General features: G+C 51.6%; 9 protein-coding genes across 9 annotated transcripts; 6 read left to right on the top strand and 3 right to left on the bottom strand.

The window, feature by feature from the left end:
* Positions 1-13: 13 nt before the first annotated feature.
* PtrM4_055230 (Retrotrans-gag domain containing protein) lies at positions 14-1,227 on the bottom strand (the record flags this gene model as incomplete). The annotated part of the gene is made up of 2 exons (XM_066105139.1): positions 14-399; positions 462-1,227. The coding sequence occupies 2 exons, from the start codon at positions 1,225-1,227 to the stop codon at positions 14-16; spliced, it is 1,152 nt and encodes a 383-aa protein (XP_065963766.1).
* A 3,792-nt stretch (positions 1,228-5,019) lies between these two features.
* Positions 5,020-5,478, top strand: PtrM4_055240 (uncharacterized protein; the record flags this gene model as incomplete). Its single annotated transcript, XM_001942025.1, has 1 exon — positions 5,020-5,478. The coding sequence occupies one exon, from the start codon at positions 5,020-5,022 to the stop codon at positions 5,476-5,478; it is 459 nt and encodes a 152-aa protein (XP_001942060.1).
* Positions 5,479-5,680: 202 nt separating this feature from the next.
* PtrM4_055250 (SerB, Phosphoserine phosphatase) lies at positions 5,681-7,600 on the bottom strand (the record flags this gene model as incomplete). Its single annotated transcript, XM_001942026.2, has 1 exon — positions 5,681-7,600. The coding sequence occupies one exon, from the start codon at positions 7,598-7,600 to the stop codon at positions 5,681-5,683; it is 1,920 nt and encodes a 639-aa protein (XP_001942061.2).
* An 889-nt stretch (positions 7,601-8,489) lies between these two features.
* On the top strand, positions 8,490-9,649 carry PtrM4_055260 (dynamin GTPase; the record flags this gene model as incomplete). The annotated part of the gene is made up of 4 exons (XM_066105140.1): positions 8,490-8,855; positions 8,906-9,130; positions 9,176-9,511; positions 9,566-9,649. 4 exons carry the CDS (start codon positions 8,490-8,492, stop codon positions 9,647-9,649), a joined length of 1,011 nt encoding a protein of 336 aa, XP_065963767.1.
* A 57-nt stretch (positions 9,650-9,706) lies between these two features.
* On the top strand, positions 9,707-10,402 carry PtrM4_055270 (uncharacterized protein; the record flags this gene model as incomplete). Its single annotated transcript, XM_066105141.1, has 1 exon — positions 9,707-10,402. The coding sequence occupies one exon, from the start codon at positions 9,707-9,709 to the stop codon at positions 10,400-10,402; it is 696 nt and encodes a 231-aa protein (XP_065963768.1).
* A 285-nt stretch (positions 10,403-10,687) lies between these two features.
* PtrM4_055280 (uncharacterized protein) lies at positions 10,688-11,023 on the top strand (the record flags this gene model as incomplete). The annotated part of the gene is made up of 1 exon (XM_066105142.1): positions 10,688-11,023. The coding sequence occupies one exon, from the start codon at positions 10,688-10,690 to the stop codon at positions 11,021-11,023; it is 336 nt and encodes a 111-aa protein (XP_065963769.1).
* A 658-nt stretch (positions 11,024-11,681) lies between these two features.
* Positions 11,682-12,020, bottom strand: PtrM4_055290 (uncharacterized protein; the record flags this gene model as incomplete). The annotated part of the gene is made up of 1 exon (XM_001942028.1): positions 11,682-12,020. The coding sequence occupies one exon, from the start codon at positions 12,018-12,020 to the stop codon at positions 11,682-11,684; it is 339 nt and encodes a 112-aa protein (XP_001942063.1).
* Positions 12,021-14,217: 2,197 nt separating this feature from the next.
* On the top strand, positions 14,218-15,456 carry PtrM4_055300 (uncharacterized protein; the record flags this gene model as incomplete). Its single annotated transcript, XM_001942029.1, has 1 exon — positions 14,218-15,456. The coding sequence occupies one exon, from the start codon at positions 14,218-14,220 to the stop codon at positions 15,454-15,456; it is 1,239 nt and encodes a 412-aa protein (XP_001942064.1).
* Positions 15,457-15,722: 266 nt separating this feature from the next.
* Positions 15,723-16,013, top strand: PtrM4_055310 (uncharacterized protein; the record flags this gene model as incomplete). Its single annotated transcript, XM_066105143.1, has 1 exon — positions 15,723-16,013. One exon carries the CDS (start codon positions 15,723-15,725, stop codon positions 16,011-16,013), a length of 291 nt encoding a protein of 96 aa, XP_065963770.1.
* Between the last annotated feature and the right edge of the window lie 222 nt (positions 16,014-16,235).

Below are 16,235 nucleotides of genomic sequence, written 5' to 3' on the forward strand. Positions count from 1 at the left end.
CTGCCACGTGGTCCTATTGCTCTGCTTGAGGGTCTTCTGAATCCTCCTCTACAGCTGCTTTGGTGACTACGGTACTCTTTGCGGTCTTGACGCCAACATAAGTTGGTCGAAGTGCGGCTGCCAGCGGGCAAGTAGCTATTCGGCAGTTGTTGCGGCCGCATCGGAGGCAACGTCGATCCTGGCGTCGAGCATCGATTTCTTCTTGGTTCACCCACTTTGCCCGTTTCCCAAGAAGCTCTTGGTCCTCAGGGCGCTTAGAAGGGAACCCATTTATGTTGGCCTTGCCACGGAGACCGACAGCGTTCACTTGAGTGGTTGCGGGCTGCGTAGGTTCCCATTCCATCATGTCCTGGTGATTGCTGTAGCCAGCAACATTGGCGTCAACTGTTGTCATTGGAGCTGGGGGAGGGTGTATCCAGCTGTGTAGCCGCTGCCTGCAACTTTCTTCTTTGTCCACTGACCATAGAGTTCCATGTCGTTACTTACGTCTACGCATCTTTGAACAAACCCAGCGTACGTGTCGGTGTCGCTTCCAGAAAGGCCTACGAGGCGGTCTCTCATTTTGTTGCTGAGTGCGTTGCGGAGGTAGGATATCTTCGCGTCATCGTCCCATCCTTCTGCGTTGGCGTTGGCAATCTCTTTCTCAAAGCGAGGGTAGAAAGATATGAAGGTCTCGTCTTCTCGTTGGCGTATAGAGTGCAGGTTCTGGATTGCTTTCTGCTTGCGGTTGCGTTCTCCATAGAGGAGTTCAAGGCGCTCAAGGAGTTGACAAGGGTTTGGCAAGTCTTGTCTAAGCTGCGTCTCGTAGAACGTTGTAACGTTCGTCTTTGCTGCTCCTTCAAGGTGCATGAAGATGTAGCGTAGCTGAGCCCTAAGGCTTCCAATAGCTAGGGCATCTTCTTCAATCTTGCCTTCCATCTCTAGCTTCCATCCTCGCCATTGAGATTTGTTGCCGCCGAACGTAGGTGGGTGAGGTAAGCTTGGACGTGGCTTTGGGGCGGTGTAGATAGGTGAGTCGCTCGCCTTGGCGGTTGGCGTCGTCGGCTTTGGCGTCTTTGTGGCGTCTGCCCTGTAGTCAGGCAGTCGGGAAGACGTCTCCAGCATCCTCATCCTAGCACTTGTGTCCTTCTCTCTGTCGCTTATTTCTTCGATCTTCTGCAGCAGCTGCCTTAGCAGCTGGTTCGCATCGTTTGCCGGCATGTGGGAGCCCTCTGCAGAGTCTGGCATGGCGGTGTCTGACATGACGTCACTTCGTTGTCTTCGGTATCTTCGGTTGCTTCGAGATCTCGACTGTATGTGAACGGTCTGTAGGTACTGTATTCCAGCTACCTAATCCAGATGCTATTTACAGTCGAGATGAAGAGAAGAAGAGGAAGTGGGCGGCCATCCCGCTTTGTTTGGGTTGGCGCGCGGCGCACGGTGCACGGGCTGCTGGGGGAAGGAGTGATAGAAGGAAGGAAGCGACTAGGCCAGCGGCCTAGTCATGTGACCTAGGGCTCAGCCCGTTACAGAACCCAGCGACATGGACATATGGACGCTGACAGCTGTCTTGGGTACGATCAATGTGTCGAGCTATATCCTCAGCGACGACCATAGAGGAGTCTGTAACGCCTGTCTGGAGTAGCGTGATGGCATCATAAACGAGTGTCGCATCGTGGGCGCCGACGGGATATGTGTGGATGATGAGGACATTTATGGCAATTGCTTGCACACGGGCACTAAGTGTACTTAGGAAAAGTAGGCGGCGTTTACAGCAGAGTTAGAGAACGAGACGGACGAGGATGCGAGGGCGGACGCGGCGCAGAGGCAGATGAAAATCGAACAAGGTCTGGCTCCGACACACCGGGTCATAAAGGGGTTAGGGTCGAGGAGGGGTGCCTGGTTCACGGGGCCATGGGTTCCTGTGGGGCTGGTCAAAGCATTCACAGCAGACACACTTAGGGCACATGGAGTAATACAAGCACGACAATTCATCTATCTAGGTTCACAATGTAGTGAAGAGCCAAGACTACAGAAGAAGAGGGAGAGTAGCACTATGATGGAGGGTCGTAGATACTAAGTTCTGCGACTGCAGACGTGTTCCATGTGCAACTACATACATATACGCCATGCACTACCCAGTGGACGAGGTTGGTTTAGGCGTAGCCGTAGCCTCGTCTTCCAGGGCACCTGCACGTCGCCCTGGCCATTCTGCGCTGGTGGGGGTAGATCATGTACTAGATGGGTCGCCGCTATGTAGAGGAGAGAGTCGTGCAGAAGGAGTACTGCAGCCGCTCCCGGGTCGATGCGGGCTCCAAGTCATCCGGGAGGAACTCTCGTGCTGCGAGTGCTTGTGTATCATTGTTGAATGGAGTCTTCGCAATAGCAATAACTTGACTAATTCGATCTCAAACACCTTTTTTGCTCGAATTCGTGGCAATAAAAACTCTAAAGGGATGAGATGAACTTTTGGTGAAACCAATGTGCCGACTAATCAGCACCATGTGCTAGCATCCTAGATAACCTTGACGCAGTCATAGGCTTCTTTTTCCGGTTTCAGCGGCTTTGTGACGAGGTTTCAGGCATTTGCGCCTCCGGATGACAGGTAAGCTTGTGATGGTCTCCACGCTTCCGTACGTGGACGTGCGTCGCGCAGCCACTGTGTCCTCTTGTGGACTGTTGTCTCGCAATCGCGGAGCTTGCATGGGCCATGCCCATAACATGTCTTGGGTCGGTAAGAAAACTCTTGTGGCGATGAAGACGCGATTTCGTCGAAGGCTCGAATGTCCCCTAGTATGTCCATCTCTTGCTCGGCTTCGCCCTCATTTGAGTAAACTCGGAACGATGCAGAGTGGACGTGTTTTAATATGCGTACCGCTCTATAGACCTTGTATAGGGTGGGGTTCATGGGCTCGTTGGTGGTCTAATGCAGGAATAGTATGCCGTGCAGCGCATTCCCATCTTCATCTGTGCAGGACCTGGACAGTAGGTTCCCTTGGAGTTGGGCTGCCAGCCAGTCCCATGCATGCGCGTCGACGGAAATTTGAGCCAGTGTTTTCGTGGCTAGTACTGTGACTAGACCCTGTGTATGAAGCAGTCTCCGTTATCGGACAGTATGACAGTGTTGTGCAATGTCATCGAACAGGCTTCTGCTAGCCAGGGATCGTGACCAAGGCTCTCGCGGTCCTCGGGAAAAGCTGGATGGCGAGAGTGGCCGTCTCGTCGAGTCGCTTTGTGTCAGGGAAAGAAACCCAAAATAGTTTCTGCCACGATACGTTTGGCGCATGGACGGCGCGCGTGGGCAATGCTGCTTGTGCTTGTGGAATTGCTGGAGCTTGACGTGTCACGTCGCGAAAGTCTTCTAGACGCCTTGTCGCTGCGTGCCTGTGTGTTTTCTCAGCGCGTTTTGGTCTTTGCTTGGTAGCTCGATGGTGACGATGAACTTCACAATACGTGTGTTGTCCGGGTGCATCTGAACATGAGAGGCTGTAACCACAGTATCCTGCTCTCTGGTACGCTCTTCTATTCTCCCAGATACTCTTTATTCGAGTTCTTTTTGCTGATGGTAGGCATGGGGCCGGTGGTAATCGGGCTTGAAGTGGATCTGAGGCGATGAGGCAGGGCAATGAGGCAGGGCGATGAGGTAAGTTTGGCAGGCCGCCCGGATGGCCGAGTATGCTAAGACGCTAGTTAACGTGCGCGTCGGCCCAACGAGCCACTTGAACACCAAACCGATATACAACCCCCCATTTTCAAACCCGAATATCTCCACCACTATGAGCCCAATCGATAATGCAATTAGTTTAATTGAATCGCGCGGGTCCGAAATTTCATGTTCATATCACAGTGTTGTAGAACAGCTCGGATTTAATTGAACACCGTGGTCGCGCCGGCACTGAGGCATATTGCGACCTAGAGACTAAGCTGCACGACAGAAGCAGCTATTCGACCCACAAAAAGAAGCAGAGAGTTTGGAGTACATAGAAAGATACATAAAGAGTTGCTTGCAATCTTCACGGGATATGATAAGACAATTTGCGTCGGTAGTTGCAAAACGGGATGTAGGAAACAGCTGGGTTACGCGTTTTTTGCATCACCAACACGACCATCTCACGCCTAAATAGACCTGCGGCATCGACCGCGCACGACATAATGCTAACTTGAAAGAAAGATACGAGCTATCCAAGATGGCAATCGTAGATGGATTACTATCCTCGCGTGTATCTGTGGCGACGGCAGCTTGCTGCCGCCAGGTATCATCTACGAGGGCAAAGCTGGCAGTTAATCGAGCTGGGTTAGTGAGCTGTAACCCGATCTACACAATGTTTTTGTGGCAGACTTAGCCTTAGAATGGACTAACAACGAGCTCGGGCTTGCCTGGCTTGAACAGATCTTTAAGTGCTTCACGATAGACAAAGCGCGCTGGCGCTGGCGTTTTCTTATCCTCAACGGCTACGGCAGCCATGTTACAAGCGACTTTATAAACTTCTGCGACGCGCACAAGATAATGCTTGCGGTATTCACTCCTTCTTCAACTCACAGCCTTCAACCGCTCGACGTGGTAATGTTTGCGCCTCTCGCAAATGCGTACAGCCAAACACTTCAAGAACATCTACTGCGTGTGCACGGCACAACTAGGATAGGCAAAGGCGAATTTTTATGAATACATTGGCCTGCCTGGAGCCAAACTTTCAGGCAGGAGCTTGTTTTGGGGGGTTTTCAAGCTACAGACAGTCGCGATGCGAACGAAGAATGCGACGTCGTAGTGTTGATGCTAGGATTGATGCCGCAGTATATAGTCCTTACTGCCTCAACGACGCAAATGGTATTGACGAGAATCGACCTAATGCGAAGTGTTGTAGCTTGTCGAACAGAGGCGGTATGGGGGTCAGCCAAAGACGAATTCGTTGAGATCTCCATGGCCCAGCATGGCACGTGCGTGACGCACTCCAGCCGTAGTCCATCCGCAGTCCATCCGCAGGTCCGTTGTGCCTCAAAAACTGCATCGCACTGTCGTTGTCAATCAATTGTCTAGCTAACATGCGTTCACCGGTCAACGCACTTTTGAGGAAGTGGCACGAAAAACTGAGCCTATCGCGACAATCACCGCCATCTTGGTATCGCGACCGACTTCGTGAAGAGTTGCTGGAACGACGCAACGCGAGTTGTCCTATGCTCAAACTGAGTGAGACGGCTGACGTCTTCTTCACCATCATCCGAGCGCAATACGACGGGTTTCCGATCCGATGTCTACCGCCTTACACGTTCCGACATATCCCTATCTACGCCTATATGATTACAAAGTACACCTTACGTTGGAAGCTGTATCGAACGACGGCCCGCCTTTGCGGTGACCCTCATTTTGCCCAGGTGTGCGAAGTTGTGAACCCGAGGAAGGACCACAAGCTTAACGAAGTCGCCCTTCGGCACAATATTGACGAAGCGCAGTTTAAGCAAGTCTGTCGACGACTGCAGCTGGTATGGCCCCTTCTACCATAGTCTAAGAACTGCCGGAGGAACGCAGAAACACAGCATATACTGCTCCGTGGTATCGTCATGCTATCAAGGGCGAGTCGCGCTAAGTTAGGTTACTTTGGCCTCGATTTCATCTAGTATCTAACGGGGTTGGCCTCTTTACATTGCTCCGTCGTCTACTTTGGCTCGAGCTTTTTCTAGCAATTACACTCTCTCGCCCTAACGCCTACTCCAACATGGTCGTATTGAATAAGCGATGCCCCGTATCCGTCCCGCCCTTCCCCTTGTATTTGTTCCCCGACACCCGCAACGCCACAACACTCAGATTCCGATCCTTTTCCAGGGCCTGCATCAGCGCGCTCCCGCTCTCCACGGCACCAGCCTGCACCACGCCCGCGACCACCACCACGCGCAGCGCCGGATGAAGCGCCCGCACGTCGGCCACAAACGCTAAAACCGACGCCCCAGAGTTTACCACCGAGTCCACAACCACCATGCAGCGCACCCCACGCATCTGACCCTCGACAATGTCGGCGAAGTGCCGCGCGTGCGCGAACGAAGCATGCGGTAATGCGCGACTCACGCCGAAAGCCATAGACTCGCCGCCGCGCATCAGCGGCACAATTAGCGTGCTGCCTTCGAACCGCACGCGGTGCCCGTCAGTCGGCGTGCCCTGCACATGCAAGATGGCGTACTGTTCTAGGCCGAGCAGCGGTGCCACGTGCGCGAGCGTGAGGTAGTAGCCCATGTCTGCGTGAGCGGCGCGCAGCGCATGGCCCGTGAGCGCTGCGTCGCGCGTGGGCGTGGCGAGGAGGTGCGCGGTGGTCGGGTGGGCGAGTGTGAGATTGCGACGCGGGGCGAGGTCGATGGCATCCAGGGAAACAGAGGGCAGGACGGTGGACGCAGCGGGTCCCAGGACCTGGGCGAATGTGTATCCGCGTGCGATCGCGGCGGTGAGCGCGGCGTCCATGGAGCAGCTGTCGCTGAAGACGACGTACGCTTCGTCTGCGCGCTGCAGCATGGGCATGTCGAGCGGGCTGTCACCAAAGGCGATTGCGCGGATTCGCTGCGCGTGCAGCAGGTCGACGATGTGGCCTTTCACTGCGCCCGTGACGACGTAGCCGTCGGACAGGCGTCCGCCGCCGATAATGGAGACGTGGGAGAGGTCGGCGCGCGCAAGTACTTTCTCCCACACGTGGCGCAGCCCGCAGGTAACGAGCACGACACCGACGTGTGGCTCTGTGGCCGCGCGCGCAAGCAGTGCCTTCATCTCGGGGTACATGTCGACGGTGGCGGCGACGCGGTCGCACAGCGCGTCGAAGCGTGGCGCCTCTTCTTCGTACAACAGCGCGGCCTGGCGGAACGAGTGGTACGAGTATGGCTGAGCTGTGAAGAGAGCTTTGAGCGGACAGGCCGGGAAGGTCGCAGCGAGTTCCCAGAACAGGGTGCCAGTGTCCTGCGGCGCGAGCGTCTTGTCTGCGTCGAAGAGCAGGACTTTTTCCAGGTCGTTCAGGTGCGGTAGGGCGAGGCCCAAGGCGCGCTCTACGTTGGCAAGATTCGCGGCTTCGGTGTGGCATTTTAAGTCCATGAGCAGAGTCGAGGCGTGGGCGAGGTAAGCCGCATTTGTATCTCCTGGCTTTTCTCGCAGCGTCGTGAATAGAATTCCTTTTTCTCTACAAATGGCGCGTAAGTCCTCCTTCTCCTTGTTCTGCCAGGACCGCAGTCCCTCCTCATCGACGACAACGCGGTGCCGCGTCAAATCTGCGCTGATGCGCTGCGCAATCACGCCTGGGTCCGTGTCGAGATAGACGATGTGGGTGTAGGTCTGCCAGTCCTTCTCGACCGCGACCACGACGCCGGGGTTCCAGAACATGTAGTGCCCCGCGACGACAGCCGTTTCACCTCGGTCCAGACATGTCTGGGTGATGAGGGCAAGCGCGGCTTCGATTCTGCTTTGCTTTGCAGCTGCATCGAGGAGCTTAAAGGAGTCAAGGCCGCCGGGCGTGACGTGCGCGAGCACCTCGCTGCCGTCATAGAAGGCGAAGCGTTGGGCCTGGAGTGCTATTTCGGTCTTGACGTGGTTGAGTAGATACGACTTGCCGGAGCCGGATATGCCGTAGAGTCCGATGATGGTTGGTTTGGCCATTTCGAACGAAGTGGGCTTAACGCAGCAGAATGGATGCGTGATGGTAGTTTTAATTTCATACTGGCATGGCCTTTATATACGCATGTCCTGCGGAGTTTGCTGTAGCGCATCATGCGGATGGACGATGCGATTGCAAACTGTGTTTGTCGTTCTCAAAACAAACGCTACACGCCCAGGTTTTCAGCACCGAAACCTCAGGGTAACTTAGTCTAAGCCTGGCTTAACGTTTTCCGAAGCACTTCGAAATATAAGCCCGCAAAATCGCGGCGCTTAGCTGAAACGCCGCTGCTTGATTGACCTACGAGTATTTGCGATCTATGAGCACTTGCCTCCCCATTGACTCAGCAAGGCGGAGTAATGCACTGAGCTTCCCAAGGACGGCGTGATGACTCCTTCAAGTTTGAGTAACGGACAGCAAGGCGAAGGTCTCTCTGTTGGGCCTTCTTCCCTGTTATATAAACTGACGATCAAGCAGGCTCCATCAGCCAGACTTGTCAACAAACAAGTCAATCAAGTTTGATGCCTCTGCTTAACCTGCTTGGTGCTCTAGGCTGGCCGAGCTTAGGTTGTTTGATTTGATAGTAGGCTACATAGCGGTTTGTGCTGCTGTGCACTTGCCACATTGATCTGTTATCGAGCAATTTGATTGTTTCGTTTGCTTGTTAACAACTCCGCATATGTTTGTCGAGTAGTTAAGTTAGCTTTGTAATTGTGTTTGCTGTGTCGCCGAGACAAAAGAGACTATACAAACAAAAACGCAAATCTTCTCTTTGTCTTAGACAGGCACGGCACAGAAGTCAGTTCTGCACGACGAGTATATGTAACCTCTTGACAGTCTCTTCTTTTCACCAAACCCCACTACATTCACTTCATTGCAAGTCCCAACATCATGTCTTCCCACACTCCAGATCAACATGGCTTAGCTGAGCCACTCATGCTCGAGAAGATCGATTCCCTCTTCGCTTGTGGGGTCGGAGAACTCGTTTCCCTACCACAAATCGTCGTCGTTGGTGACCAGTCTTCAGGAAAGAGCAGTGTGCTCGAAGGATTGATCAAAAAGCTACTGCTACGCGACAGCGGCCTCTGCACTCGGTTTGCTACGCAGATCATCTTTCGTAGAGCAGCACGAGAGCAGGTAGTTGTCTCCATCATTCCTGACCAGCATGCTTCGACCGAGCACAGCAACCGTGTAAAGGGTTGGGGGAGAACAATATCGTCGTTGGATTCTGACACATTCAAGGAGATTATGCAAGAGGTATGTTTCCTTGTCGAGTATTGCATTTCTTTTGGCTAACGAGGGATAAGGCGCATGAGGAGATGGGCCTGTCTAGCAACAACAACGACGGGATCCCTAAGCCTACTTTCTCCAACGACGTTCTACTTTTGGAAATCTCTGGCCCTGAACAGGAGCATCTCAGTGTCATCGACGTTCCAGGGATCTTCAAGAGCACCACCGAGGGCGTGACTACCAAGGCGGACATCCAGCTCGTGAGGAACATGGTGAAAGGATACATGGACAATCCTCGATTGGTCATGCTTGCTGTCGTTCCTGCCAGCATCGATCTTGCTACATAGGAGATCTTGGAACTTGCTGCAGAGGCTGACGTTCATGGCGATCGCACCCTTGGTGTGCTCACTAAGCCGGACCTAGTCGATCGTGGCGCCGAGCCTGGTATGGTAGATCTGGTAGAGGGCCGTGCCCGCCAAATGAAGCTGGGTTGGCATATCATTCGCAATCCCGGCCAGAAGGACCTCCAAGACATGAGTATGGATCGCGGCGATCTAGAAGCGGCCTTCTTCCGCTCTTCTGCACCCTGGAGCAGTATTGAGAAGGGAAAAACCGGCATTGACTCTTTGAGGCTTCGCGTCAAGGAAGTGCTATCCTCATTGGTCAAGAAAGAGTGCCCGAAAGTAGGTACATGGCTCCTACAATAGATGTATACATATTGCTAATGCCCACACCAGGTACAAGCGGAGATCAAGGGCAGACTCGCCTCTTGTCGGAGGCAACTAAATGGGTTGGGACTAGAACAAAACACCTCGGCGTAGCAGACGGCATATCTTATCGGACTCGCCACGAAATTCCAGCGCCTCGTCTCTCTATCAATGAATGCTAGCCATGGCGCTGACGATGCGTTCGAAAAGAACCCTGGATTATGCATTGCTCCTGCCGTCATGTCTCGAATGAAGATATTCTCGGATGAGATGGCAAAATACGGCGAATCTTACTCGTTCAAATGCAACGACGGTGACATTGCCCCTGTATTCGTGGAAGATCCAGACGAAGATTCTGACGAGGAGTCCTTTTATATTCGGAAAGAAGACGACCCCGAGGGACTCGTGGACATCCTCCATCCGCAAGAAAGCCTTTGCTACCCACTGCATGGTGAGACCAAGGACTGGCTCCTTCAGGTCTTGAAAGACAATCAAGGGTTCGAGCTGGGTACATTCAATGCCTCGATCCTCGCGATCGTGATAAAGAAGCAGTCGTCCAAGTGGGAGGACATCAGCATGGGCTTCGTGAGCGATGCAATCGTCCTAGTCCATCGATTTATCACTTCGGCTCTGGTTTCCATTTATGACGACCGCAATGTTTGTGAAGTACTGGTCGGTAAGCTTTCTGACGAGCTGACTAGGAGGTATCAGAACGCGATCGCCTCCGCTAGATTCCTTCTCAATGTGGAGAAGAGCAATACTCCTATAACTATGAATCTATTGGAACAAGGTCCCTCTAGTAGTACGACTACTGTGGATAACCGAGTGAGAGGGACAAGGCGGGGTGGCTGCAACGTATTGTATTGACTGTCGTGTTGTCCAGTGTCCCAGAGTTTGGCTGTTGTGGTGGGTGCTATTGCCCACCGGGCAGTGCCTGCCACACCAGCATATCATGTGACTCTCAAGCACCTTCTACCCTGGACTGAACCCAGATATTCTCAACAGAATCACTACTTCAACGACAATCTTCAGCGAAGGTAAGTACACGTGTGTTGTAGTAACATCTTCTATGTTTAACTAATCTTTTGTAGTCGCCAGGAGAAGGTCACTGCCCACGTCAAGAAGAACGCTTTCCATAATGGTAGCCATAGTATGGTCGTCCGTCTCGAGCACGCTTCACAGCCTGTTCGCTCGATGAGCAACGAGCAGCACGTCGTCCAGGACATCCACGACATCTTGAAGTCGTATTATAAGGTTTGTCGCAAAACCTTTGTCGACAGCATCTGCAGACAGTCAGTGATCCACTTCCTCTTGGAGTGTGACGAATGTCCACTAGCGCTTTTCTCACCCATGTTTGTCAGCCAGCTGTCTGCTGATGCGCTGGAGGAGATTGCGGGCGAAGCGCCAGGACTGAAGCGATCCCGGGCACAACTGACCAAAGAGGTAGCAAGTCTAGCTAAGGCGGTCAGGATCTTGACAAGGATTTGAAACATGAGCGGTGGAGGACGGAAGGTCGAAGGGCGACGGCATGTACATGCGCGACCATAAACAAATTGAATTCAATCTAAGCCGGAATACACTCCTGAACACTCCAGTAACGGGCCTTCATTAGCCTCAAGGCAGGATCTTACTCGCGTCCACTAGCTTAAGTTCAGCTCCAGTCGCAGTCTCAGCCTCAGCCTCAGCTTCACCACTCTACCGGCAGCCAGTAACCATCTCGACCGCCTCCGGCTTTGCCTCAAAAGCTCCAACGCAATCCCAAGTAACGATATCCACCCACAATCACAACTTTTGCAATCTTCACTGTTGCCTCGCCGCCCGCATGCACTAGACCATCCATTTTCCGTTCTTTTACGACTTTCGGCCTATCGTGTTGGCTCGGACGTAAGGAATTAATCCAAGGGAGGATTGCGCAATGCTGCAAGCGGAACCCTAATGATATCGTATACAAGCTTGTGAGGTTGTTATTCAGCTTCTGTGCGATCGGTGATGTAGGTACACGACGAGTGCGCGTGCAATTTATAAGAAGGGCGCTGTGGCGAGCGACTTGAAGGAAGGCATAGACCTGACATCGGCAGCTCTCCATTACGTGGTAAGGGGGGTGTGTGTGTTGGCGTTATAGAGTAGCAAGAGAGGAACGTTGATTTCACCCGTTCAAACCATTGTCGTCGACACGCTGAGGCTTGTTCTCCCTCTTCTCAGGCTCACATTCGGAGTAGTTCGATGATGGCATGGGTGGTAGTGACATGGGCATGATGGTCATCAAATTCGCCCTCGGTGCTGGCTGTGACTCGCAGCTACGGGTGTGTTGGGTGAGGTTGTCGAGCGTGAGGGGCAGCGCGCACCCTCGCGGTTCATCGGCGGCGGGCAATGGCGGGCTTCGAAGCGGTGTGCTGCAGGCGCGACGTTTAGTAGGCAGTAGAGCGTCGTAAGTGCCCACGTTCGAGAGAGTTGCAGTGCTGGCGGATCGAGCTCGCTTGGGCATGGTGTTGCGGTTTGTGAGGCAAGGGTATTGCGCATGTCACGTGTGTTGTCCTGGCGCTCCTCCCTCCCCTCCATGAGCACCTTCTCCTCTTACCAGCATCAGAGATACGTCATGTAAATAGACCCTGATTATGGCTACATATAAGGTGGCCATGACAGCACAACAAGACAACATACACAATATACTCTGATAACTGCCTCGCACGGTTACACTTTGATTGACTGCATATACTCCAACACATGGTGTCGACATGAAGAGTCACGCTAGTCGCATCAGCTGTAACTAGCGTAGTAGACACAGCAACGCAGGGTCGTTAACGTAAGCCACCACCGAGCGCCCGCGCCACCGAACGCCCGCGAACACGCATTTACACCACCTACTTTGTGAGGCTGTAGAGCCACCCACAAAAGCTATTATCACGAGATTTTCTGGTATTGCAGTCGAATGTGATACTAGAGTAGATTGAATTAACTAAAATTACGTAATTACTTTGTGGGTGGGCTTAATTCGCCGGCCAGAGAGTGAAGTAGCCATGACCACCGGCTCCTCTACACCAATCTTTCATCCCACGCCAAGCCACTCTCCCCTAATGATAATCTTAACCGAAGAGCGCTAGCTCAGCAGTACTTTGTGTAGGGAGACAACAATATCTCCTAGCCAATTAAAGTCAGATGCCTACATAGCCCAAGATGTTTTGGGCAAGCACCAGTTGAGACGATAGATCGTGTAGGATGAAAGCCTGGCAGCATGCAAAAAGCGGAAACTGCAAGTGCATGAAAGTGTACACACCAATCTCAGTGGCCGAAATGAACAATTGTCCTCGGTCTCGGTGCAGACCGAACAGGGGAAGCAACTGCTGCGATTGTCTCGCACTGCAAGCGAGGCTGATCGCGACATGACTCGATGACCATCGTAAGCACTATGAAAGATTCCGCGCAAGGCTATCATGACTAGAACTGTGCCGCAGTGGCGCGGCTGCTTACTAGTAAGCAGCTTACGCTTTCCAAGTGGGCATGTGCGCGAAATCAAGCGATAAAGTGCCCGGCATCTCAAGCGAACTGCGCTTGCCTCATCCACCTTCCGTATACGCCGTAGTGTAGATAAGGGTAGGCAATTCTCGATGAGCAAAACCATTCGGAAACCGATTTCAGTCAGCAATGTAAGTGCTATAACCCTGGCAGGATCAATCATCTAGGCTTGCATTAGTGCGGTCGTGGGCTACAGGCCTTGGAGCAGGGTCTAAGTTAGTGCGCCAAGCAGTCCGCAGTGTCAGGAGATGGCGTCGCGTTTTGACTGTAAGCCTTGGCTTCAATTGGTCTCAACTTCGGTTCTCAACATCGCTGCCAAGATTCGGTCTTGTCGCGCGCTGCTGCTCCAACTCTCACTCAAATTTGTACTACTGTACTGTACAGTAATTAGCGATTGCGGTTTCACCCCTGTAGGCAGCATTCCAAAAGTCCAATCATCATTAGATTGAGGATGGCCAATCACATGGATTGTTCTGCAGCAGACATCTAGCGCTGAGCCATGTACAGAAGGTGGGGTTGTGCAAACCTATTGCGCATACAGTCATTAGTGATTGCGGCTGCACCCTTACGTACAGCATCCTAAAAATATCAGTCATCATTAGATCGACGACTGACCAACCACATTGACTATTCTATAGCTAGGCAACCTAGGTTAAGCTATACACTCATATGCACTTGCAGTTTCCACTTTTTGCACATCGCCAGTCTTCCATCCCACGCGGCACATTGACCCACCTGATATGCGCTTGCCCAGAAAGACTTCGGCTCTGCAAACATCAAGCTTTGATTGCTCTGGACATCCAGCAGAAGATTGACTGACACAAACTTGCACTATCAGGGTAAGGTCATCAGTAGGCGAGAGATTCTTGGCGCGGGATCAAACATCGTCTACTTACAAGAACCGGAAACTGCAAGTACATGAGAGTGTATACGGAAGGTGGGGCTGTCCAAAGCCGTTGCGCAGTTGCGTATAGGGGTGAGGCTGCAATCGCTGATGGCTATAGGAGTGAAGCCGCAGTCACTAATCACTGTAAGAATAAGCAGCTTCGTTTTATTACACGTCTAGCATTAGACTCAAGCTTATATATTTTACTCCTGTAACTGTTCATTAAGATACTATCTTCCACTTCACGACACCGATACGTACCAAGTCAACGTTAGTAGCCAACATGTCCAATTCTGATCCCCTTCCTACCCTAGAGGAGCTTGATCCCCTTCCTACCCTAAAGAAGCTACACAAGTACCCGATCTCGTTGCTTGCTACGCTGGCTGACCACAGAGGCGCTGTGAGTGGGAGCCGATCCCTCGAGATCTTCAAACCCGGACATGGAAGTGGACCCGATTCCGACTTCGACATCTATCAACCCCGCAATCCAGATGCCGTGATAGATATAATGCATACGCTCCGCATCACTGGTATAAAGTGGGAAAATTATATCGCCAAAATTTTCAACGACATTTGTGACCACGGATGCGCCATCTTGCCATACGAAACGCTTTATAGTATGGCATGGGAATTAGACATAAGCCCTAAGAACCTCGAAGCATACATCAAAATTCGATTTGACAGCAGCGAAAACTGTGCCAAGTTTGCGGAAAGCTTTGCTTCAGCTTTAGGAGGTGTGTACAGTTTGCGTGAGCCCCCGGAAGATGCGGTATGGAAGCATGACAACCAAGATGGAACTGGTACTGTTATTCCGCTTTGTGAGACATTCGGATGCCTTGAATATGATTTGTTGAAACAGTTTATTAAAGTGGAAATTAAAACAACGTTTGAGGAAGTTGAAGAAAAGATTGAGAAGGAGAGAGAAAATATTGAGGAGCAGAGAAAAAAGATTAAGGAGCAGAGAATAAAGTGGAAAGGCCTTGGAATACCCAAACCATTCTTTTGGGGGTATCTCTTGCGAAGGTTAAGGAGGATCTACGTACCGCAGATTCCAGAGACAAGAGACGATATCACTGAGGACTCCACAAGATATATCACTAAAGAGCACTGCATACGATATATCATCAAAACATTTTTCCCAGGAAACTATTCGAAAAAGAAACCTAAGAAGACAAATACGGGAGAGGAAAGAAAGACGACGGAGCTAGCTTCTATTTATCCCGGTTTCGACTTCTACATGCTTCGGGGAACTTTGGAAGATGGTACCCGAGTACAACTAATGCTCCTCCCACCGAACGAAAGTGTCCTGCACCCGATATTGAAATTCTACGCCACTCATCTCATGTCATTCATCGGAGGCATCTTTGCAGCTCACCTATATTACGACTCAGCAAAGGAACTGTTCAGCCGTAAATTGGACATCTCAGAAGATGGATATGAACACAAGCATTCGTTAGAAGGGATTAGGAAATATGAAAAAGAAAGAGGGTGGACATTTGAAGAAATTGTTGAGAATATCTGAGTTCAGTCCAGGGTAGAAGGTGCTTGGGAGTCACATGATATGCTGGTGTGGCAGGCACTGCCCGCTGGGCAATAGCACCCACCAGAAGAGAGTGAGTTTGACACGCTCAGTACGATAGAAAAGACAATACGTTGTAGCCACCCCGCCTTGTCCCTCCTCCCACTCGGTTATCTATAGTAGTCATACTACTAGAGGGACCTTGTTCCAATGGAAATCATTAAAAACAAAAATCCAAAACTCAGAACGGGGGGGACAACGAGGTCAAAATGGTTGACTTTGAAGAGATCTATCAGTCAGCATTGCTAAGTTTAGGCAAAAAGTCCGAAAAGATTCCACTAAAAGTGAAAGATTACTTCAACAAAAGGAAGTCAGAATTCCGTGTAAGCACTTGGGTGGAGAGGAGCGGCAAGATCGGAGAAATTAGTTATGTTGATCATGAGGGTCCAGCAGGCTCGAACCATAGACCGGCGGGCGTGTTAGAGTGGGTCCATGGCAAGTTAGACGGCCACAAATATGTGATACCAAAGAAAAAGTGGGAAGATAGGGAGGAAGAATAGTTCGTGCTGCTAGACCTGTGGTTCGGTGGCGCTGGGAAACTAGCCATTCACATGAGATATCGCCTCCTGAATGAATCTCTGGAGGAAGAGAACTGGTCAGATTATGATCCGGAGAACGATTCGGACGCAACTTTGGTCGAGAACAGTGATTCAGCCTAGTATGGAATGTCTGCTGTCGGATATAGGAGACAGAGCAGAAGGAGGAAGATGGTTGTTATATTA

This window comes from Pyrenophora tritici-repentis, chromosome 2 (genome assembly GCF_003171515.1).
Source record: "Pyrenophora tritici-repentis strain M4 chromosome 2, whole genome shotgun sequence".
Classification (NCBI taxonomy): domain Eukaryota; kingdom Fungi; phylum Ascomycota; class Dothideomycetes; order Pleosporales; family Pleosporaceae; genus Pyrenophora; species Pyrenophora tritici-repentis.